Source organism: Coregonus lavaretus, assembly GCF_964263955.1.
Source record: "Coregonus lavaretus genome assembly, chromosome: 17".
Classification (NCBI taxonomy): Eukaryota; Metazoa; Chordata; class Actinopteri; order Salmoniformes; family Salmonidae; genus Coregonus; species Coregonus lavaretus.
In genome coordinates, this window is record NC_140004.1 from 39655217 (window position 1) to 39680549 (window position 25333).

The 25333-nt window shown below is 42.6% G+C and overlaps 1 protein-coding gene and 1 long non-coding RNA gene across 4 annotated transcripts; one reads left to right on the plus strand and one right to left on the minus strand.

Moving 5' to 3' along the window:
* Positions 1 to 1051, plus strand: LOC311144858. 2 transcript variants are annotated; one of them, XR_014614538.1, is made up of 2 exons: positions 1 to 669; positions 783 to 1051. It is a non-coding gene; the product is annotated as an uncharacterized lncRNA (long non-coding RNA). The 2 variants fall into 2 exon arrangements; XR_014614539.1 differs by having other exon boundaries at positions 801 to 1051.
* A 10949-nt stretch (positions 1052 to 12000) lies between these two features.
* On the minus strand, positions 12001 to 23532 carry LOC311144839 (ubiquitin-associated domain-containing protein 1-like). Of its 2 annotated transcripts, none has more exons than XM_084180996.1 (11): positions 23097 to 23532; positions 22598 to 22718; positions 21983 to 22056; positions 21686 to 21793; positions 21406 to 21450; positions 21201 to 21303; positions 14808 to 14916; positions 14304 to 14577; positions 13914 to 14000; positions 13051 to 13189; positions 12001 to 12893 (listed from the first exon to the last, which is right to left on the minus strand). In XM_084180996.1, the coding sequence occupies exons 1-11, from the start codon at positions 23232 to 23234 to the stop codon at positions 12778 to 12780; spliced, it is 1314 nt and encodes a 437-aa protein (XP_084037122.1). In that variant the 5' UTR covers positions 23235 to 23532; the 3' UTR covers positions 12001 to 12777. The 2 variants fall into 2 exon arrangements, with proteins under 2 accessions (XP_084037122.1, XP_084037121.1); XM_084180995.1 differs by having other exon boundaries at positions 12024 to 12893; positions 21686 to 21790; positions 23097 to 23324.
* Positions 23533 to 25333: the final 1801 nt, after the last annotated feature.

Sequence of the window (25333 nt, forward strand, 5' to 3'; positions counted from 1 at the left end):
GCTGTCCTTAATGAAGTAGAAATTGCAACGTTACAACTCAGTGTGAACTTAACGAGGGTAACACAGCTCAGCTTTTAACAATGTCTGTGATTGCTGGCTGGTCTATTTATGAAGGCTTGTTAACAAATATCCTACAAACACAGAAAATGGAGAAAAAAAGGAATCGCAAGCCGAACTGGACTGAGGAGCAAGGTTTGTTGCTGGCCCAGTTGGTGAACGAACATAAAGGTATGTTACGAGGAAAATTTGGCCCAACTGTCACTAGCCAAGGCAAGAGGCGCGCCTGGGACACAATATCCCAAACAATCAATGCCTCTTTTCCACTGGTGGTGCGGACAGGCGACGATTGTGAGAAAAGGTGGTATGTGCTGCAGTCCAAGGCAAAAGATGAGATTGCAGCACACAAGCGGGAATCCTCACTCACAGGTGAGCAAAATACTATGGCCTACCACATAATCTGGCAATTTGCTCCTGCTGGCAAAGTTAATTTACATGCCTAAGTACTGTGTTCATTGACTGTTTCTTTCTAGGGGGTGGACCACCTGCAAAGCGGCTGTCCCAGGTGGCCGACACTGTCTTTCAAGTCCTGGGACACTCTGAGGTCAGTGTCACCGGGCTGCCAACAGGCATTGACACGTCAATGATGCAGGCCCTTGAAATGCAGCAAAGGTAGGACACAGGGTTATTCATATCAACAGTGTTTATTCATTGCAGAAGCCATTTCATGTGTTATCCATGCTCATTGTATTAAATTAATTTAATCAAAACAATAATTAAACTAGGCCTATGTATTTCTGTAGCATGGAGCCATCACAAGAACCGGGCCCATCAAGTTTGCCGCCTGAACCATCTGCAGCTGCTACTCAGGATAGCCCGGCGGATCAAACACCATTCCCATCCGCAGCACCTGCTCCGTCAGCATCCCTGCAGGAGAGAAGATTGCAACTCACAATTGATGTGTTTGAACAACAAAAAAAAGTCCTTTCCCTTCAGGAGGAGTACTACCGCCTTAAAATTGAACACCTAAAAAATAAACCATTTAGAGATTGTGTTCTGTGTCTTGCATTTAACAGTTGCAGGTGATGTGCAGTAAAACTGTGGTAGTTCTTAATACCATCACAAGTTCTCAAATGACATGGGGCTACAGCTTGCCTGAAATGTAAATTTGTGAAGTTTGCCCTGTAAGGCAGTCCACTCTGGGCTAGGTTCCCCTGTGGAATGTCAATATCTTCTTCACCACCATCCTCATCGTTGTCTCCATCCTCATCCTCATCGCCATCCTCCAGAGGTTCTGCAATCTGTCTAACCTTGCAAATATTGTGTAATATTGCACAGGCTATGATGACTTTGCTGACTTTTTCAGGCCTCAGCCGCACCTCTCCGTGGAGAACATGAAAGTGCCTCTTAAGCTGGCCTATGCCACGCTCCACCACCGCTCTTGTTGTCTTGTGGGCCCTACAATAGAATACAGACCTTTAATTATTTGATGGAAATATTGCACTACTTGGATGCTCTAACATATTGCTTGCATTTCATTTCCATGATTTTTGTATTGTTTGGCTTACCTGTTATAGTTTAGTTGGGGCCCTTGGCGTGGCTGGAGGTAAGGTGTAAGGAGCCATGGTTTGCATGGGTAGCCACTGTCCCCTAACAAGTGGCAATTAGCTGGCACATAGCGTCTCTCAAAAAGCTGTCTGATGCCACTCTCGGAGAGCATTCTCGCATCATGTGTGGAGCCTGGCCATTTAGCCACAATGTCCAAAATCTTCCAGGCCGCATTGAACACTATTTGCACATTGATGCTGTGGAAATTCTTCCTGTTAACAAAGACAGCCTCGTCCTCTGATGGCGCAATTATTCTCACATGTGTTCCATCAATTACACCCACAACGCCAGGGAATCCTGCAATGTCCATAAATGCCCTTTTATGTGTGTGTAAAGTGCGGGCATCCAGCGGGAATGAAACAAATTGTGTCACAATATTAGGTTGTGACAAAGCTGTCAGTGTTTGGGTGATGACTCTGCTGACGGAGGATTGGGACAGACCCAAGTCATCACTGCTGCATTGTTGCATTTTCCCTGTTGCCAAATACCTCAGGGTTGTGATTACTTTCTTCTCCGGTGTAATAGCGTTGTGGCGTCGAGTTGGTGAAGTAATTGCATCTCTAAGGAGATCCACCACAAACATGATTCCTGCACGATCCAATCTGTAGCGTCTCAATAATTCCCTGTCATCCAGTGTTTGCAGGACATCTCTCCTGCCTCCTCTGTTGGCCATTTTGTGCAGCTGCTTAGGGTAACTCCTAAGCCACTAAAAGTCCTCTTCCCTGCTCTTAGCAGATCTCGCCTTAGGAGCCCTTTTAAGCGCTAGGACTCTTGAGGAATAGCTTTTATATTAACTGGGATTTTCGTGTCACTTTTAGGGGAAATTCTAAGAAAACGTCATGCCTCTGAGAATTTTCTTAGAATTTGGCCGCTAGGAGCCACTTTTTGCACAAAAATTCTTTAGAGATACGGGCCCAGGTCTAAGTTCTTTAAAGGATCCCAAAACATTTAATTAATTTATGGGAGTTGTCTGCGATGTTGCAAGAATATTCTTGTGATATTCACATAGGTTGCACAGAACATTCTCACAGTGTTCTACAATTTCCAAATAAGTCAGTTTATGACATTCATACCTGTCCATGAATAAACAGAATCTTGAGAAAATGTGAATGTGTGTGTAATGTGTTATCTTTGACACTGTTATGCAAGCAGACAGTATTTCAACCACATAAAATATGCACCCAAGACCAACTGAATGCGTTTCATAGTTTTCTCAGCTTTTAATTTCCTTAAAACCGGTCAAACTGATGACATTGGTCCTGTGCAAAATGTCCAAATCTTTCCTCTGTTTTGGAGTTATTGCTGTTTCTCTCTGGTCCCTAAAAGAAAAATACACATTTAGCGGTGTTAAATAGATTACTAATGCATTTATTCTATCAATGTAAGCCATTATTCTGGTGAGCACTACTATATTTAGTCTTTTGGGGCAACAAGTTACACTATATATACAAAAGTATAAACACCCCTTCAAATTAGTGGATTCAGCTATTTCAGCCACACACCCATTGCTGACAGGTGTATAAAATTGAGCACACAGCCATGCAATCTCCATAGACAAACATTGGCAGTAGAATGGCCTTACTGAAGAGCTCTGTGACTTTCAACGTGGCATCGTCATAGGATGCCACCTTTCCAACAAGTCAGTTCTGCAAATTTCTGCCATTCTAGAGCTTACCCGGGCAACTGTAAGTGCTGTTATTGTGAAGTGGAAACGTCTGGGAGCAACAACGGCTCAGCCGCGAAGTGATAGGCCACACAAGCTCACAGAACGGGACCACCAAATGCTGAAGTGCGTAAAAATCGTCTGTCCTCGGTTGCAACACTCACTACCGAGTTCCAAACTACCTCTCGAAGCAACGTCTGCACAAGAACTGTTCGCCGGGAGCTTCATGAAATTGGTTTCCATGGCCGAGCAGCCGCACACTAGCCTAAGATTACCATGCGCAATGCCAAGCGCTGGCTGGAGTGGTGTAAAGCTCGCCGCCATTGGACTCTGGAGCAGTGGAAACGCGTTCCCCGACAGACAAATCTGGGTTTGGCGGATGCCAGGAGAACGCTACCTGCCCCAATGCATAGTGCCAACTGTAAATTTTTGGTGGAGAGGAATAATGGTCTGGGGCTGTTTTTCATGGTTCGGGCTAGGCCCCTTAGTTCCAGTGAAGGGAAATCTTAATGCTACAGCATTCAATGACATTCTAGACAATTCTGTGCTTCCAACTTTGTGGCAACAGTTTGGGGAAGCCCCTTTCCTGTTTCAGCATGATAAGCCCCCGTGCACAAAACGAGGTCCATACAGCAATTATTTGTCGAGATTGGTGTGGAAGAACTTGACTGGCCTGCATAGAGCCCTGACCTCAACCCTATCGAACACCATTGGGATGAATTGGAAAGCCGACTGCAAGCCAGGCCTAATCGCCCAACATCAGTGCCTGACCTCACTAATGCTTGTGGCTGAATGGAAGCAAGTCCCCTAAGCAATGTCCAACATCTAGTGGAACGCCTTCCCAGAAGAGTGGAGGCTGTTATAGCAGTAAAGGAGGGACCAACTCCATATTAATGCCCTTGATTTTGGAATGAGATGTTCGTCGAGCAGGTGTCCACATACTTTTGGTCATGTAGTGTATGACAGAAGAGAAGCTGCATGTATCTGACTATAGTTGAACAAACAAATGGCCTACCAAATGTCAGAAATTATAAGCAGAAAGTTGTCTAAATTAGGGGTGAAAGTAGCCAGCATACGGTCCAGTACAGAGTATCAGCTAAATAAATGATGGAATTACAGTGGATCAAACTGTAGCCTACGTTGGGAAGTGATTTGTTTGACAATCCAGATAAAACCATCACAACACCCATGATATGTGAAACTGAGCCTGCGCAGACTGCGAAAAACAACAGTAAACGGGATAAGATGTTTACTTGCCACAGTATCCCAACTAAGATCAGCATATCCCAGGCATCTTATCCGGGTTTCTCATAACCGGGATACAAGCTTTTTCGAGTTACTGTAAACGTTTTGTTTGTGTCAACTCAAAAACAGAATACTTGAGTATTCCGAATAATGACGGGACATTGGTGTGCATGTAAACGTGGTCACTGATGTTCAACCAATATACATTTTTACCTTGTCTTGGAGGTACTCATAACATTTTGAAAATGTTATATTTAAGTCTAACCTAATATTATTACCACAACATTCTCAGCATGCAACTTTGTAGCTCCTTGAAGCAGTTTGGAATACATCCCCACTGTGTATCTCCTCAGATTTAATGGCAGTTCACCTTTGCGGACTGTATCGAAGGTGATATAGAGACACATGGCATTTTAATTTCATTCATAGGACATTTGAATAGCAATTAATCTGAAACAATTGTAACATGATTTTTTTTACATGTTTCAAAGTTATCAAAGTCCTATATTTGATGTTTATTCACCAGTTGTTAATATGAATTTACTCATATTTACTTATTGACCCAGTCACAAAATATATTGCATGCCATATCTGAACCACTGAATTGCCATTGCATGGTATGGTCATGTTGGAAATGTCAACGATTCAAATCTAATCTGCGTTATGAACCCCTTCATGTAGTTTACTGCGCAACTGCTTAGGCGTTTAAGGGCAGAGTACACTGACTCAGTAGACTGTGACTCTTTCTTTTCAATGAATACGAAATGGGATTGTGATTTGTCTCATGGATTTCTTAAGGGACATGTTGTTTACATTTACATTTACGTCATTTAGCAGACACTCTTATCCAGAGCGACTTACAAATTGGTGCATTCACCTTATAGCCAGTGGGACAACCACTTTACAATGTTTTTTGTTGATCTATTACAGCGAGCTCAGGGGGGCAAAATAGTAAAATAACCAGTATGAGTGCTCCAAGGTCATGTAAGTTACCTGAATAACTCATTCACACACACACACACACACACACACACACACACACACACACACACACACACACACACACACACACACACACACACACACACACACAAACAAACAAATGTTATTTTATCTTCAGAGAGATACTCTGTGCCAGTTTGAACTTTTTCCTGGTCTTTACTGGTCTTCTGTAGCTCAGTTGGTAGAGCAAGGCTCTTGCAATGCCAAGACAGTGAGTTCAATTCCCGGGGCCACCAATACATCAACAAATATATGCACGCATGACTGTAAATCGCTTTTGATACAAATGTCTGCTAAAAGGTACGTATTACTGGAACTTATAATTTTAATAATACAAATATTATTATAATAATTATTATTATTACTTATAATTTTAGTTTCTGAGCTGAGGATTGCTTTGGTGGGGAAGAGTGCATCAGGAAACACCATCCTGGGGAGAAAAGAGTTCAAAGTAGATTTTGCCGCAGTCAGTGACTAAACAATGTGATAGGAGCAGTGATATAGAGATGAGAGTGGCAGTCATCGACACTCCTGGTGTGTTTGACCCACAGCTCTCAGAGTATTCAGTGAGGACCCAACTGGTGGAGTGCATCGCCCTCTCTTCCCCTGGTTCCCTGGTCCCCATGCTTGTCGTCACCCTAGGTCGTTTTACTTTTATTTGTGTCAAACATTCCAAAATGTTTGGCTACAGAACATCGTCAGTAACTAATTTTAAGTAGATAAAATAAAAATGTTTTTAGCTATTGACCGTAAATATCACAGACTGTGGCTTTAAGTCGACTACATATAATTAAATATATATATATATTTAACAAGATAACAAAAATATGTACAATGCCATCATATAAATATATAGTATTAAATTAAGAGACCGTGTAGTTTTATTAACCATTCAAGTAAAAAAAAAGGGTTAAAGGATTCTGACTCCAGGTCTTCCTTCTCTTTGAGTAGCTCTTCCTCTCTTCTCTGGTTGGCTTTCTCCACTTGTTGGTACATTCCTTTGGTGTAGCATGCCCCTTCATTATCTCTCACCATCTCAGAAACCTTCTCCATCAGCTTGCTCACAGTGTTCTCGTCGTTGAAGACGTGGTATCTGTTTCCACACGTCTCAGTGATCTGCTGTAGACCTTCACCAGATAAAGTCCTTCAGTGATATGCTGTAGTCCTTCACCAGATAAAGTCCTTCAGTGATCTGCTGTAGACCTTCACCAGATAAACTCCTTCAGGGATGGGAGAGACTGGAGGGATGGGAGGGAGGGACGGGAGGGACTGGAGGGATGGGAGGGACTGGAGGGAGGTACTGGAGGTATGGGAGGGACTGGAATGATGGGAGGGATTGGAGGGACTGAAGGGGAGGGGAGGGACGGTGGCAGGGACAGGAGGGACGGTGGCAGGGAGGGACGGTGGCAGGGACAGGAGGGACGGTGGCAGGGACAGGAGGGACGGTGGCAGGGACGGGAGGGACGGTGGCAGAGACAGGAGGGACGGTGGCAGGGACAGGAGGGACGGTGGCAGGGACAGGAGGGACGGTGGCAGGGACGGGAGGGACGCTGTGGAACAACTAGGTTTTCAGGGGCAGGACGATGACACCGAATGACTGCTTCTCTCTCACACACAGGTTATGTCATGAATGTGTTTCTCATCTGTATCAGGCTAGGCTCCACGGCCCAGCTGATTGGCTCTACAGCAGCACAGCACCCCTTTCTTAGCGATGTAGCTCAACCCTCAGCAGCAAAATCTCTCCAGCAGCACAGACAAACAGAGACAGAAGACTATATACACCAGACGTGCTGCAGCATTGGTCTTGCGGGTGCCTTCAAACCAAAATGCATGAAACGTGGTGGGGAAAAATGTGTTGTAACTTTTTCTTTGTCAATGAGTCCTATGTTGTATAATGCTGAGCCATTGACCAATAGTGTCCTCTAGTGGTGCTATCTGAAAGTGAGTCATACGTGAACTGGTGGGCAGGATTGTAAAGTAAGTAGGATTGTAAAGTAAGTAGTCTCCGATTCGAGACACTAACTAGCCTAATATGCCAGGCTGCTCAGGCCACAAGCCACCCAGTCCACCAAAGCAAGGCCACAGCACCTTATGGAACTGTAGCATCTATCCCAAATGGACTCAACTAGCCTACTTCCTTGACAGGATGGAAAGGAACTGTAAAGATGCTGTTGTATTTCAGAAGACAGTGAATGGTAGACACACAAAATTTGACCTCTCTCACATCAGGTAAATTCAAAACCCTTTTATTGGTAATCAATTTAAGAAGTGATGTTACAAGGCTTTTCACATTTTCCACAGGTGAGAAGTGAACAAATGCACATGAATATGACCCGGTGTGTGAAACTAGATCAGTGCCCAGTTTCCCAAAAGCATCTTAAGGCTAAGGTCATTGAACATAGCCTTAAAACGGCAATCAGCAGTAGACACAATAACAAAGCCCCTCCCCCCGGTTCGTTAAAAAGCTGAAGGATGGGAGAAATGTAATCACTCTCAAATTCAGACAGAGCTTTGTTTACAAACACTGGTGTAAAACAAGCTTATATTTTGGGTTCTGATGGGCTACGACAGTTGAACTAAGCTCATCGGGCATTTATAAGTTACATTATTCAAGAATCAATGGGTACATTAACTTCTAAGTCCAAAAATGGATGTAACAACTGCTGATTGCACCTTTAAGATACTTTTGGGAAACTGGGCCCAGATAGTGAGTTAGTGAGGAGTTGCTCAAGGTGGTCAGACTGGAAACAACATATAGCTCAAACGCCAGAGCAACAGCCAGTCCCAACGTACTCCATAGCCCTCCTCCTTGGCCCGGACTAACTCTTTGATGCTTGGGGATCTGAAAGGGTCTGGATAGGCATAAGCAGTGTAGTAGTGGTGGAGCTTCCACCATATTGCCTACTCCTTACGTATCTGCAAACATCCATGGGTCAGATCCACGTACTGGTTAGGACCAACGGTGTTTGAGTAGGGAGCATATTGTGACCAGCTGCAAGACAAGAGTTGGGCCAACTGAGAGAGGAGTAAGTGCATGAGCAGATAATGACCAGACAAATACCATATACCAAGTCAATGTGCTGTTACCTAATCAACAGAACTGACAGGTGTCAGTGTTGTTACCTAATCAACAGAACTGTCAGGTGTCAGTGCTGTTACCTAATCAACAGACCTGTCAGGTGTCAGTGCTGTTACCTAATCAACAGAACTGTCAGGTGTCAGTGTTGTTACCTAATCAACAGAACTGACAGGTGTCAGTGCTGTTACCTAATCAACAGAAAACAGAACTGTCAGGTGTCAGTGCTGTTACCTAAGCAACAGAACTGTCAGGTGTCAGTGTTGTTACCTAATCAACAGAACGGACAGGTGTCAGTGCTGTTACCTAATCAACAGAACTGTCAGGTGTCAGTGTTGTTACCTAATCAACAGAACTGTCAGGTGTCAGTGCTGTTACCTAATCAACAGAACTGTCAGGTGTCAGTGTTGTTACCTAATCAACAGACAACAGAACTGTCAGGTGTCAGTGCTGTTACCTAATCAACAGACAACAGAACTGTCAGGTGTCAATGCTGTTACCTAATCAACAGACAACAGAACTGTCAGGTGTCAGTACTGTTACCTAATCAACAGAACAGTGGCGTTTCAGTGCTTTTACTTAAACCAACAGACAACAGAACTGTCAGGTGTCAGTGCTGCACACAAAATGCAACCTGAGAACACTGCTTTAGTGAGGACACATTAAGCAGCACAGACCAGTGATGTCAGATACTTTGCTTAATAAATGCTAAAAGTGGTGCCATAGTAAAAATGTCGGTCTGTTTCAGCATTAGATAACTTGCAGCAGTCTGGGCTGGCTAATGCTAGAATAGAATGGCATCCAGGCTATAGTTTGTTTCACATCTATAAAAAAACACAGTCTTGTCGGTATGAAATGCATTGAGCACCTATGAGTCTCTCTCCCTCTCGTTAACAGGTCAACACTGTCTAAGGGAGATTAAACGTTCCCCCCATTCAGGTATACAAAGCACAGGATTCAAAAGAATACAGCAACAGAAATGCTTTTAATGTAATGGTGATTTGAATGACAGTAGCCCCGAGGGCGAGGCTAGTTGGTTTAACAGAATGAGAGAGTATATTGCATAGGTTGTTAATACCGGACAGTGCTGTATGGAAACCCAGTAAAAACAATCCAACTGCCATGATGACACTCACACACCAAAAAGACCCCTGAGCACTGATCAAAGGTCAATTTAGCCTTTTAGCTCCTGATGGCTGAAGTTTGTACCTAGAGTCTTCAACCTTTCAGTCTCTGCAGTTGGGAAATACATGATTTGATATTGGATAGATTCCGGTCCATGATGTTATAACAATAAATAACAGTAACCATGATAGAAAACTACTTATATAAGGACAATTGTGCCTTTTGCCACAGCATTCTAGGCTGCAAATGTAGTCTTCTCATCCTCTATCTATACAAATGCTTTGAACATTCAAAAATGCTACATTGCTCTTGACAGATCCGTGACCTGCTAGTGAAAAACGTATTTTCTCAAAATGTGTATAGATCTATTTTGTAAAGAAATTGTATTTCAATAACTTGAAGTGCAAATTTCAGATTCCCTCAAATGTAATATTAATAAGAGCAAGTAACCATTTTGGCTTAAATATAAATAACACACAATTCAAGCAAATACTTCTCTTTTAAAAAACATTTAAATAATTTTCAAATATTGCATTTTACCAAACCATACTTAGTGACGCTCTGTTCAATAAGCCAGGTTATCATGGATTAGTTAAAGCCTTAAGTCACATTTTTGCACAACAGGAGTAGAGATTTGCCTCATGGTGAAACAGCTAGAAGAAAGAAAAACTGTCAGCCTCCCTGAGCACAAAGTCACATCAACACTACAATTCAAATATTGAATAAAACACTCAAAGCTTGGCAAAACACACCATGCATCCTTCATGTTCTTCTTTTAGATGAAATTCACAATGAAACAAAGGTCTGCATCCCAAATGCCACCCTATTCCCTATATTGTGCACTACTTTTGACCAGGGCCCATAGGGAACAGGGTGCCATTTGGGACGCAGGCTAAGAGCGCCTTAATCAGTCATATTGAATCATATGTACCAAAAGCAGTATTAGTGTCTCTGGGTAGTCACTTATTGTTATTATAAATGACTGTCAGATATAGAATAAAGATACAGCCTCACTAACTCATTGCATTTCACACATTCCTAACACTCCATTCTAACAGGTCTACATAACTCCTCAAGTCCATCCATAGATTCTAGCTATTGCACAAAAAGTTACTATAGTATTATAGTTTGTACTGGTCTGTCTAGTGACAAGGCAAGTCGTCTCACAGTCAACAATAAATTCATGTTTTGGTTAAACAGCTCACATCTACTTTGCTCTCAGAAGTAAAACGGCCCACCACTAGACTAGCAGTTTTCCTTAGCTCAGTATACCACTGCATGTCAAATTATTCAATGCATTAGCTTACATGTTTATACTTAGATAGTTTGCTTCATTGCAGGAAGGAATGATACACCTTCACATCACTCAAACGATTACCTTTTAATCATTTATGTGATGTCCGCGGATGAAGCCTCAACTTCCCCTGAAACCTATCATACTGTATCCTGGTCCCAGATCTGTTTGTGCTCTTGCCAACTCCATTGCTCATTGTCAAGCCAAATATGTTTTGACACAATCAGTGACAAGGAGTTGGCATGATAGCACAAACAGATTGGCACTCAGGCCAACCACACCACCCATTGTCAGAAAATTAACAATTTCTCAGATCTTATGGGAGTAATATTTGGCCTGCTGCAGTGAGTCGTGGTAAAAGCATTGAGAACAGACGCAGAATGAGAGCAATATGACTACATGATGACATTCTGAGCACATTGAGAATTTCTACATAGGTCTCTAGATTAATCAGGACCAAAGACCATTATTACACAGACTTGACTTCACAGACACTAAAAAGACAGCTTATAATAGTACCCTTTTCTAAAAAGACAACAACAAAAAAATGTTGCAGTTAAATAAATATTTGGAAGATGCACAAAGAAAATGTCCTCCTTTACTTTTCCACGTGTTTGAGTAGTGTGACTCACAGCAGGCAGACCGGTAGGCTCCCAAGGCTGAACAGAGTCTGACCACCCACATCCACCTGGGGTGCATTCATTAGTGCCAGTGTAGTAAAACGTTTTGCAATGGAAAAACATTTTACAATGAAAACGAGAATTTATATTGGACAAATTCAGATAGGCCCTTTCCCGTTTGGTTCCTAGTGAATCCACCCCTGTGCCTCTACACTCTACTGAGGGTGATAAGCACAACCGTTCTCCTCTCTGTAACATCACCTGGGGCTTAATCATTCAGATGGGTGAAACATAACAACACTTTCTGACAGAATTACATCATTTAGAACAGACATTCTTCTTTGTCACAGAGAGAGAATCAATCGTGTCAGTTCTATGTATTACATTTCTATCGACATGTACATGTAAGTTATTTATTAGACTCTTATCCAGAGCGACTTACAGTAGTGAGTGCATACATTTTCATATTGGTACCCCAAGCGCCATGCTCTACCAACTGAGCCACCCTCTGCAACATTCTCAACTTTCAACCTTTTGAACACACCCCTGGCTAGTACTGAATCCTGGATCCCACGACACACAAAAGTTAGGGTGCATGTTCACATGCATTTAGTCTTCAACCAAATGATACAGACTTTGCCTGCCCTGAAGTCAATCACCTCACGCTAGAAACATTTACCTTTGATGAAATGTAGCAATTTAAGGAAACAAATGAAACTGTAATTGATATTTAAATAATTGCAAAACTTATAAAAACTGTTTTTAAAGTGTAAACATTGTTTTGATGCCTGATGGTCTTTTTGTACATGGATAAATTATTTTAAATAAATCATGTATGTCTTAACTATAAATTGTTCTTATTAAAATGTAAAAAACAACAATTTTTATAATCATTTTTATAATCATGTTCATGTTAACATTGTTCTATTTTCTGTGGTATAAATAGATATATCTGTCACATCTCCGTCTTCTGAATTCCTACATTTACACATCTTCTCCGGCTTTGACTTTTCAAGGCAAAAACAATACTTGTCACAGCTGTGCTCACACACACACACGCTCACCTACATACTACACACACACTCACCTACACACACGCTCACACACACACACACACACACACACACACACACCGTGCGTGCAGTGCCTACGTGCGGTTGAGTGTCTGGAAGATTCTGGAGATCTGCAACATGACAGGTCCAGTCTCAGGGTCGTTCATCCACTGGGTGCTGTTCAGAGGGTTCTCCAACATGTCCTCGAACGCTGCATAAAGACAACAAGGGTTTTAGAGGCTATGGAAGTAATACCACCACTTTCAGAACCTGCTGTGTGACCCTACAGTACACACACCCCAGAAAACACAATCAGACACTAACAAACATAAACAGTCCCTTGTGCTTCTAACAGCTGTAGCTCCTACCCAGCAGTGTTTTGGGGTTGGTGAGGCCCAGCTGGACCACAGGGTTCTCCAGGATGGCCTGGAACAGAGGACTGTTGGTGTCGATGCCCTTATCCAGGTCCTCTGGAGACGGCTTCCTGTCCCCCAACAGCCACTCACACTGCAGGATGACAACAAGTTAACCAATCAGCAGCCACTCACACTGCAGGATGACAACACGTTAACCAATCAGCAGCCACTCACACTGCAGGATGACAACACATTAACCAATCAGCAGCCACTCACACTGCAGGATGACAACACGTTAACCAATCAGCAGCCACTCACACTGCAGGATGACAACACGTTAACCAATCAGCAGCCACTCACACTGCAGGATGACAACACATTAACCAATCAGCAGCCACTCACACTGCAGGATGACAACACGTTAACCAATCAACAGCCACTCACACTGCAGGATGACAACACGTTAACCAATCAGCAGCCACTCACACTGCAGCATGACAACACATTAACCAATCAGCAGCCACTTAATCACACAGAGGGACAACAAGATGTTTAGATCAGTTAGTCAACTTCTCTTAAACTAGGATGGTCAATAGAGAACTAGGACTCTTTCCCAATGACAACATGGCCAAAGGGCGTGAAAAGCAGTTAATTTATACAAGAGAGGAAGGAATGATTTAATTTCTTATGCATCTAGAATGTCTCATTGAATACAAGACAAGTGCATTATATAGATAGAAGATAAAGAGAGTGCTTCTGAAAGACCTGAGTGTCATACTGCATGCTAGCAGACACCTATAGACTTCCAGTCATTGCGCTAAAATGGTATCCACGAGTTTATCTGACTCCGGGGAAGTATCCCTTTAAAAACTTACCGCAGCGTCCTGTTGGTTGTTATTGACTCTCAGAGCATCGACCACCTCCTTCTCATCGAAACCCATCTCCATTAACGCAATGACAGCCTGCAGAGTTAGACAGCAAAGAGTCTATTCATTTATCTGTGTCTGAGTGAGTTAACAGTTTATATAGTCAATACTTTCATTCCACAAGACATTTGTAATTATTCTATAAAGCTTTTGTAATAATATGATCAATTGAGTTTATCACACTATGAGTCCAATAATCACAACACAGGTGGCATTCAGCAACCGAGTCCATAACTGAGCGTCATCACATTACAAACATTTTGTGTAAGCTAGCTACATGTATCAGTGTTTGCTTGGTACATCCCAGGCCAGGCCATTGGGACCCACAGTGACACTCACCCGTGAGTCGGGCCTGAACTCTCTTTTCCTTCGGATCCTCTTGAAGATCTCAGTGAGCTCATCCTGCCTGGCTCCGGTGGCAGCGTCGTCTGTGCTGGTCTGGGAGAGGGTGCGGAGGAGGCTGGGACGGAAGGCGGAGGCCGAGATAGAATGGACCAGGGGTGGTGCTGTGGCCCCTACTGCTCCCGGGGTGTCCTGGCCAGGCAGGGGGGTGTCCACCGTGGGGTCGTCTACATGCTCAATCAGCCACTCCATGGCCTGGGTCACTGACATGCTGCAGGATCGAAACAGTGAAGGTGGGCCATGGTTAAACCTGTTGTTTCAGACTCTTCCGTTCAGATATGGCTCTCTTGTTGTGATTCAAACAACTGGTGATTCTGTATACACTTCAGTGATATGACCACTGACCAGTATCATGGACGTAAGACTACACTCGTTGTGTGAGTGATTCTGATCATCTAGTCTGACTCCTGCTGCTCCTAAGTATTATTGATTGTGACTCACTGATTGAGTCTGAGAGCTTTGATGGCTCTGCTCTCAGGGAAACCCATCTCAGTCAGCTGTTGAAGGGCCGTCTCATCAACCCGGTCCTCGTCGTCCTCGTCCAGCATGGCTGACAATCACACACAGACACACAATGTTAGTGAACTGTAATAATCGTATAATACAGTTTCGTCACTCATGAATAGCCTCTGTCAGTATTCCAAATGTGTGAAGCTGGTCCGCACCCAAACCACCACCACCATGCTTGACCTTTGGTATGATGTTCTTACTGTGGAATGCAGAGTTTGGTTTACGCTAGGCATTACTGGAACCATGTCGTCCAAAAAGTTATACTTTTGAATCATCTGTCCGTAGAACGTTCTTCCAAGAGTCTTGATGATCATCCAGGTGCATTTTGGCAAACTTGAGTCAACTTTTTGGACGAGATGGGTCCCATTATGCCTGGCAAAAACCAAACACTGCATTCCACAGTAAGAACATCATACCAAAGGTCAAGCATGGTGGTGGTGGTGTGATGGTTTGGGGATGCTTTGCTGCCTCAGGACCTGGACGACTTGCCTTAATAGAAGGAACCATGAATTCTGCTCTGTATAAGAGAATTCTACAGGAGAATGTCAGACCACCCGTCTGTGAGCTGAAGCTGAAGCGCAGCTAGGTCATGCAGCAAGACTGATCCAAAACACACAATCAAGTCTACATGAAAATTGCTAAAAAGCAACAAATTTGAAGTTTTGGAATGGCCTAGTCAAAGTCCAGACCTAATCCCAATTGAGATGTTGTGGCAGGACTTGAAACGAGCAGTTCATGTTTGAAAACCCACACGTCACTGAGTTAAAGCAGTTCTGCATGGAAGAGTGGGCCAAAATTCCTCCACAGCGACGCGAGAGACTGATCAACAACTACAGGAAGCATTTGGTTGGAGCCAAAGGTGGCAACCAGTTATTGAGTGTAAGGGGGCAATTACTTTTTCACACAGGGGAATTGGGTGTTGCATAACTTTGTTTATGAAATAAATATAATTGTTGTGTTATTTGTTCACTTATGTTCCCTTTATCTAATATTAGGTTTTGGTTGAAGATCTGATAACATTCAGTATCACAAATATGCAAAAGTAGAGAAAATTAGAAAGGGGGCAAATACCTTTTCATAGCACTGTATGCATGTTCGCAAACAGCGACTTTTCAGGTGGAAGTCCTCATTAATAAAGTGTATGGTCAGACTTATGTAGGGCTCCGTTGTCCGGCTGGACCACAAGTCCGTTGTTGCTGTATAATATTCCACTTGTGACAGCTCTGTTTCAACTTGTGCCTTGCATTTCTCGTACAACTATGGGATGGCAACTTGAGAAAAATTGCAAGGCACTTCGACAAAGTACCTGTTTTTGGTCAACATCATCCTGTCTGTAGCCGAAATATTTCCATATAATTGACGATGCATTTCTTTTTGCAACCAAATTCTCAATTTCGGTCTTTTTTGCCTGTTCCTCGCTCATCATTTCGTCATGCGCAAGCAGAGCCTGCATGTCAACCACATGCAGCAACAAACTCCGTGTTAAAAATAATAATAATAATAAACTGTGTATCCAATAACCCATAAATCGGAGTAAATTACGTTATATCAGACAGATATAATGCTTAACCGTTTAACCTTTTCAAAAATATATATATATTGTAGACTGATATATGTTTACCTTACTAAATCGCACGTTCTGCGATGTGACTATTGCGGATGCATACATCGCAATGTCGATGCTGAAACGATATATCGTGCAGCCCTAATGTGGACACACCTTCAAATTCGTGGATTTGGCTATTTCAGCCACACCTGTTGCTGACAGGTGTATAACATCAAGCACACATCCATGCAATCTCCATAGACAAACATTGGCAGTAAATAATAATAATATGCCATTTAGCAGACGCTTTTATCCAAAGCGACTTACAGTCATGTGTGCATACATTTTTACGTATGGGTGGTCCCGGGGATCGAACCTACTACCCTGGCGTTACAAGCACCATGCTCTACCAATTGAGCTACAGAGGACCACCAGTAGATTGCCTTACTGAATTGCTCAGTGACTTTCAACGTGGCACCGTCATAGAATGCCACCTTTCCAACAAGTCAGTTCCTCAAATTTCTGCCCTGCTAGAGCTGCCCAGGTCAACTGTAAGTGCTGTTATTGTGGAAACATCTAGGAGTAACAACGGCTCAGCCGCAAAGTGGTAGGCCACACAAGCTTACAGAACAGGACCGCTGAGTGCTGAAGAGCGTAAAAATATGTCTGTCGTCGGTTGCAATACTCACTACTGAGTTCCAAACTGCCTCTGAAAGCAACGTCAGCACAATAACTGTTCATTGAGAGCTTCATGAAATGGGTTTCCATTGCCGAGCAGCCCCACACACAAGCCTAAGATCACCATGCGCAATGTCAACCGTCAGCTGGATTGGTGTAAAGCTTGCCGCCATTAGACTCTGGAGCAGTGGAAACGCGTTCTCTGGAGTGATTAATCACGCTTCACCATTTGGCAGTTCAACTGACGAATCTGGGTTTGGCGGATGCCAGGAGAACGCTACCTGACCCAATGCACAGTGCCAACTGTAAAGTTTGGTGGATGAGGAATAATGGTCTGGGGCTGTTTTTCATGGTTCGGGCTAGGCCCCTTAGTTCCATTGAAGGGAAATCTTAACGCTGCAGCATACAATGACATTCTAGACTATTCTGTGCTTCCAACTTTGTGACAACAGTTTGGGGAAGGCCCTTTCCTGTTTCAGCATGACAATGCCCCTGTGCACAAAGCGAGGTCCATACAGCAATGGTTTGTCGAGATCTGTGTGGAAGAACTTGACTGGCCTGCACAGAGCCCTGACCTCAACCCCATCGAACACCTTTGGGATGAATTGGAACGCCGACTGCGAGCCAGGCCTAACTCCCAACATCAGTGCCCGACCTCACTAATGCTCTTGTGGCTGAATGGAAGCAAGTCCACGCAGCAATGTTCCAACATCTAGTGGAAAGCCTTGCCAGAAGAGTGGAGGCTTTTATAGCAGCAAAGGGGGGACCAACTCCATATTAATGCCCATGATTTTGGAATGAGATGTTTGACGAGCAGGTGTCCACATACTTTTGGTAATGTAGTGTAGATATATATATATATATATATATATACACACACACTACCGTTCAAAAGTTTGGGGTCACTTAGAAATGTCCTAGTTTTCTAAAGAAAACAATTTTTTTGTCCATTAAAATAACATCAAATTGATCAGAAATACAGTGTAGACATTGTTAATGTTGTAAATGGCTATTGTAGCTGGAAACGGCTGATTTTTTATGGAATATCTACATAGGCGTACATAGGCCCATTATCAGCAACCATCAGTCCTGTGTTCCAATGGCACATTGTGTTTGCTAATTCAAATTTATCATTTTAAAAGGCTAATTGATCATTAGAAAACCCTTTTGCAATTATGTTAGCACAGCTGAAAACTGTTGTGCTGATTAAAGAAGCAACAAAACTGGCCTTCTTGAGACTAGTTGAGTATCTGGAGCATCAGCAATTGTGGGTTCGATTACATGCTCAAAATGGCCAGAAACAAATAACTTTCTTCTGAAACTCGTCAGTCTATTCTTGTTCTGAGAAATGAAGGCTATTCCATGTGAGAAATAGCCAAGAAACTGAAGATCTCATACAACGCTGTGTACTACTCCCTTCACAGAACAGCGCAAAATGTCTCTAACCAGAATAGAAAGAGGAGTGGGAGGCCCCAGTGCACAACTGAACCAGAGGACAAATACAGTGGGGGGAAAAAGTATTTAGTCAGCCACCAATTGTGCAAGTTCTCCCACTTAAAAAGATGAGAGAGAACTGTAATTTTCATCATAGGTACACGTCAACTATGACAGACAAAATGAGGAAAAAAAATCCAGAAAATCACATTGTAGGATTTTTGATGAATTTATTTGCAAATGATGGTGGAAAATAAGTATTTGGTCAATAACAAAAGTTTCTCAATACTTTGTTATATACCCTTTGTTGGCAGTGACACAGGTCAAACGTTTTCTGTAAGTCTTCACAAGGTTTTCACACACTGTTGCTGGTATTTTGGCCCATTCCTCCATGCAGATCTCCTCTAGAGCAGTGATGTTTTGGGGCTGTCACTGGGCAACACGGACTTTCAACTCCCTCCAAAGGTTTTCTATGGGGTTGAGATCTGGAGACTGGCTAGGCCACTCCAGGACCTTGAAATGCTTCTTACGAAGCCACTCCTTCGTTGCCCGGGCGGTGTGTTTGGGATCATTGTCATGCTGAAAGACCCAGCCACGTTTCATCTTCAATGCCCTTGCTGATGGAAGGAGGTTTTCACTCAAAATCTCACGATACATGGCCCCATTCATTCTTTCCTTTACACGGATCAGTCGTCCTGGTCCCTTTGCAGAAAAACAGCCCCAAAGCATGATGTTTCCACCCCCATGCTTCACACTGGGTATGGTGTTCTTTGGATGCAACTCAGCATTCTTTGTCCTCCAAACACGACGAGTTGAGTTTTTACCAAAAAGTTCTATTTTGGTTTCATCTGACCATATGACATTCTCCCAATCCTCTTCTGGATCATCCAAATGCACTCTAGCAAACTTCAGACGGGCCTGGATTGTACTGGTTTAAGCAGGGGGACACGTCTGGCACTGCAGGATTTGAGTCCCTGGCGGCGTAGTGTGTTACTGATGGTAGGCTTTGTTACTTTGGTCCCAGCTCTCTGCAGGTCATTCACTAGGTCCCCCCGTGTGGTTCTGGGATTTTTGCTCACCGTTCTTGTGATCATTTTGACCCCACAGGGTGAGATCTTGCGTGGAGCCCCAGATCGAGGGAGATTATCAGTGGTCTTGTATGTCTTCCATTTCCTAATAATTGCTCCCACAGTTGATTTCTTCAAACCAAGCTGCTTACCTATTGCAGATTCAGTCTTCCCAGCCTGGTGAAGGTCTACAATTTTCTTTCTGGTGTCCTTTGACAGCTCTTTGGTCTTGGCCATAGTGGAGTTTGGAGTGTGACTGTTTGAGGTTGTGGACAGGTGTCTTTTATACTGATAACAAGTTCAAACAGGTGCCATTAATACAGGTAACGAGTGGAGGACAGAGGAGCCTCTTAAAGAAGAAGTTACAGGTCTGTGAGAGCCCGAAATCTTGCTTGTTTGTAGGTGACCAAATACTTATTTTCCACCATAATTTGCAAATAAATTCATTTAAAATCCTACAATGTGATTTTCTGGAGAAAAAAAATCTCAATTTGTCTGTCATAGTTGACGTGTACCTATGATGGAAATTACAGGCCTCTCATCTTTTTAAGTGGGAGAACTTGCACAATTGGTGGCTGACTAAATACTTGTTTTCCCCACTGTACATTAGAGTGTCTGGCAGCTTCAGTCTCAATGTCAACAGTGAAGAGGCGACTCCGGGATGCTGACCTTCTAGGCAGAGTTGCAAAGAAAAAGCCATATTTCAGACTGGCCAATAAAAAGAAAAGATTGAGATGGGCAGTCTGAGATATGGCTTTTTCTTTGCAACTCTGCCTAGAAGATTAGCATCCCGGTGTCGCCTCTTCACTGTTGACGTTGAGACTGGTGTTTTGCGGTTACTATTTAATGAAGCTGCCAGTTGAGGACCTGTGAGGCGTCTGTTTCTCAAACTAGACATGTATTTGTCCTCTTGCTCAGTTGTGCACCGGGGCCTCCCACTCCTCTTTCTATTCTGGTTAGAGACAGTTTGCGCTGTTCTGTGAAGGGAGTAGTACACATCGTTGTACGAGATCTTCAGTTTCTTGGCAATTTCTCACATGGAATAGCCTTCATTTCTCAGAACAAGAATAGACTGACGAGTTTCAGAAGAAAGTTTTTGTTTCTGGCCATTTTGATTCTGTAATCGAACCCCCAATTGCTGATGTTCCAGATACTCAACTAGTCTCAAGAAGGCCAGTTTTATTGCTTCTTTAATCAGCACAACAGTTTTCAGCTGTGCTAACATAATTGCAAAAGGGTTTTATAATGATCAATTAGCCTTTTAAAATGATAAACTTGGATTATCAAACACAACGTGCCATGGGAACACAGGACTGATGGTTGCTGATAATGGGCCTCTGTGCGCCGATGTAGATATTCCATTAAAAATCAGCCGTTTCCAGCTACAATAGCCATTTACAACATCTACACTGTATTTCTGATCAATTTTATGTTATTTTAATGGACAAAAACAAGGACATTTCTAACTGACCCCAAACTTTTGAACGGTAGTGTGTATATATATATATACATATATATATTACTAAACCAGTCCTTGATAGCTCAAGGCAGGTGTAAAGGCAAATGTTTTTAGAGTGTAATAGCGTCTGCATGCTGTACCATTGGCCTTTTTGAAGAGCTCCACAGCATCAGGATTCAAGGCGAGAAGCTTCTGGGCCACTTCAATGAGAGAGACAAGGATTTTCCTGAGCTCCGTCTGAAACTGAAGGAAAATGTACACACACATGCACACATAAACAATAGTTAATACTCTCTTTTTAGGACTGAGGTTCATGGCATAACATTGAGAGCATTATCAACTTGCCAGGTCTCCCGTGGGAATGAGCTCTTCTGACCTCAATGGGATTTCCTAATTAAATAAAGGGTTACATAAACATAAAATCTTAGTATCAGGAATTTTGAACAGGCTTAATGTGACTAACTTCACTCATTTTAATCTGCCTCTGATTATTGTGCAGAACCATGAAATTCAGGACTAGTTACATTTCAGTACAATAGTCAGTGGAACACTCCTCCAGTGCTTTGAACTTTGCATTCGGACAGGTTATTTAAAAAACGGTACAATCCTACTGTACTGTACATACGTCTCTGATGTTGTGCTGGGTGACAGTGCGGTCAGTGTGGCGGGTGGACAGGCCAGCGGTGGCCTTCAGGATGGCTTCCTTATCTGGAGCCTTGTTATCCTGCTTCTTCTGACAGACAGGGAGGAATCACACATGGACGACAATCCCAGACAGTACAAATAGTTAGACGTAAGCAGTTTCTTGAATTACAATCCATTAAACATTTCAGTCTGATGATCAGTGCCTATTGAGTTTCAGCGCCGAGTTAGATAACCCACAAACCAATACAATTAACGAGAGTAAATATACGAGTTCTACCTTTTCCTCTGCAGATATGTCCGCCATTTTCGGAGGGGGTGGCGGTGGTCTCTTCTTTATCAGTAGAAGAACATCTAAAACCGAATAAATCATTGTCACTTCCTAGCATGACAGGGACTGGGGGGACACACACAGACATGCACACACAGACACACTCTAACACACACATTATTTTGTTGTTGTATTGATTGTATATCGTTGTATTTGAACTTTGTGTGAATGTCCTTGTCTATCAGTGTATCAGTGTTTTGTTACTTGTCATGTTTTTTGTTTTTTTGTGGACCCTAGGAAGAGTAGCTGCTGCTTCTGCAAAAGCTAATGGGGATCCAAATAAACAAATAACCATCACTAAATGTTTGTGGTGAAAATGTAACCTATAAAAACAAAGAGAGTCGCACACTCTATGTATAAACTCCCAGTAATGTATTGGGTAAACCACCCAATAAATGACTGGGAGTTTATAGTGTGATACTCTCTTTGTTTTTATAGCTTACAGTTTATTCACTGTTAGTCAGCACCTCTACACTAAATACTTTTCTCTGGGTGTGTGCCAGCTCATGCTTTTTTGTTGAAAATGTAAACATTGAGACAACTTAGTGACATCCATAGGAGTACCTTTATCTTTTAGATTTTCATCTGAAACGGTTTTTGTTTCCATGAGGATCCTCTCTGTGGCAGCATGGACAAGTTTGTGGTGTGTGAGTGTTTTGGGGTCTTCAAGACTTCCATGTACATACTGAAAAGCAAATCAAACCCCAACATTATCCCACAGGTAGGAACAAGAAGCAGTACTTTTATCCCTGGTAAAATACTAGCTAGTGTCATAAGCAGTTTGTAATTGATAATGTATAGGCTAGCTAGACCTACATCAATAGCCAGACCCATTTCTAAAGGTAAAAATGATTTCTGCATTACACTAGGAGCATTGTGCCTAGCTTGTAGGTTTAGAGGCTAGACGGCTTGCGAGCCAACTTGCTAAATTATAAATAGCAGCGTCTACCCAGTTACTATAAATACGGAACCACTGACAATTTCAACTGGGCCTGCAAACAGCTACAATTTCACCCCGGGCAAACACCAATGAGCAAGCAGGAAAATAAACACACAAACATACATGTTTCAAGCACTTTTCTTTGAGTTTTTCAATAGTGGTATCCTCTGTAACTTCTTCCAACCACTCCGTACCCTCCATTGTACAAATGTGGATTTTTAATATTTTTCCTGCGAATATCTTCTCTTCTTGTACAAACATAGCTGTAGCCTTGTTGTGTAGCTAGATAGCTACCAGTTCAGTGATGTTGGTTTGCTGGTACGGCTAGCTTGTTAACGTTAGCGCGCTAGCTGGCGTCTTCGAAAACCAGCGACAACAGCGCAAACGCCTACACTTATGATTTTCGGACCATTTTCAGACAGTCTGATCGTAATTCAGTGCTATAGCAGTCTAGTGACGTTATTTCGCAAAAATTATGTTTATTTTCCTTGAAGAGACGAGCAGCTAGCCGAAGACCATATTTTGTTGGTAACGATTGACCTCTGAACCCAGGCAACGTATTTTTGGCCCTGTGCATAGTGGGAGTTGTAGTTACGTTAAATCTAAAATCCTTGGTTGCTATTTCCATTTTTGGACTTGTACATTTCTAACCATTGATTCTTGAAGAATATAACTTATAAATGCCTCATGAGCTTAGTTCAACTGTCGTACCCGGCAATGAGAATCCAAAAAATCCAATGGCAACCCTGTCAATTTGCAGTGACCCCCTTTTTATTTGCGCTGACTCTCTTGCACTGGCTCTATGCACATTCACTTGACTGTACTCACACATACTCCACGGACACTCCCACACACACACACTACATACGCTCACACACACACAAAACTCACACATTGACATGCTTTCATATAGGCTGCTGCTAATCTGTTTATTATCTATCCTGATTGGCTAGTCACTTTGACCTAGACCTACATGCACATATTACCTCAATTACCTCATACCCCAGCACATTGACTCAGTACCAGTACCCTTGTATATATTCTTGTTATTGTTATTTTTATTGTGTTACTATTTCCTATTTAGCAAATGTGTCTTACTTTTTAACTCTGCAATGTTGGGAAAGGGCTCTTAAGTAAGCATTTCACGATGAAGTCTACACCCGTTGTATTGGGGTCATTTGACAAAAACATTTGCTTTGATTATTAGAATTTTAAAATATAAGCTTGTTTTACAATTTTTTTAATGTTTTATGTCAATGTAAACAAACACTATATATCCTGTAGTATACTGCATGTGTGTGTGTGGGTAGAGTCCAGTGTGTGTGCATAGAGTCAGCACAAGAGAGTTAGTTAAAAAAAGGGTCAATGCAGGTAGTCCGGGTAGCCATTTGGTTAGCTATTTAGAAGCCTTGTTTAGCAGTCTTATGGCTTGGGAGTAGAAGCTGTTCAGTATCCTGTTGGTTCCAGACTTGGTGCATCTGTACCGCTTGCCGTGCGGTAGCAGAGAGAACAGTCTATGGCTTTGACAATTTTTGGGGCCTTCCTCTGACACCGCCTGGTATAGAGGTCCTGGATGGCAGGCAGCTCGGCCCCAGTGATGTACTGGGTCGTACTCACTACCCTTTGTAACGCCTTGCAGTCGGGTGCCTTGCACCGTACAAAGTGGTGATGCAGCCAGTCAAGATGCTCTCAATGGTGCAGCTGTAGAACTATGAGGATCTGAGGGCACATGCCAAATATTTTCAGCCTCCTGAGAGGGAAGAGGCGATGTCGTGTCCTCTTCACAACTATGTTAATTCATTTGTGATGTGGACACCATGGAACTTGAAGCTCTCGACCCACTCCAGCGCAGCCCCATACGTGCATCCATAGCTCTATCTATGAATTTGAGAGTGGTTACATTTATCCAGACACATCCCTCAGCTTTATACCAAAACAGAGGCAGGGAGACGCTTTGTTATTGCTTCAATTAAGGATTCTAGCTTTCATCTAAAAGTCCTAAAAGAAAAAGCACCACCACAAGAGGGAGATATTGCCCCACTGAGACATCCACTTTTACTTTAGCACAGTTTTTTTTTTCAACAGGCCACCTAATTCAGTATACACTACGATTGATTGACTCATATGAAGAACTTATTAACAAATGCATCGTTTTTAATTAAACTGTTTCATAAAATTTATAGAGAATCCTTTCAAAAGAGAGCAAGTTGTTATGGTATGGGCTGGTTCATTTCTGATACATTTTTGCAAACAAACATCTAACATTGTTTCATATACCTTCTTATGCCCTTCTTTATGAATGAATGGTTACTTTGAATCTTGCACTGCGTTGTGTGTGGGGTGATTGTAGTCTAATCGGG

Coding starts and splice junctions, on each gene's coding strand:
- LOC311144839 (XM_084180996.1), bottom strand. CDS start 23,234: ATGTTTGTACAAGAAGAGAAGATATTCGCAGGAAAAATATTAAAAATC. Junction 22,719..23,096: donor AAGAAAAGTGCTTGAAACAT/GTATGTTTGTGT, acceptor TTTGCTTTTCAG/TATGTACATGGAAGTCTTGA. Junction 12,894..13,050: donor CAACCCCAAAACACTGCTGG/GTAGGAGCTACA, acceptor GTCTTTATGCAG/CGTTCGAGGACATGTTGGAG.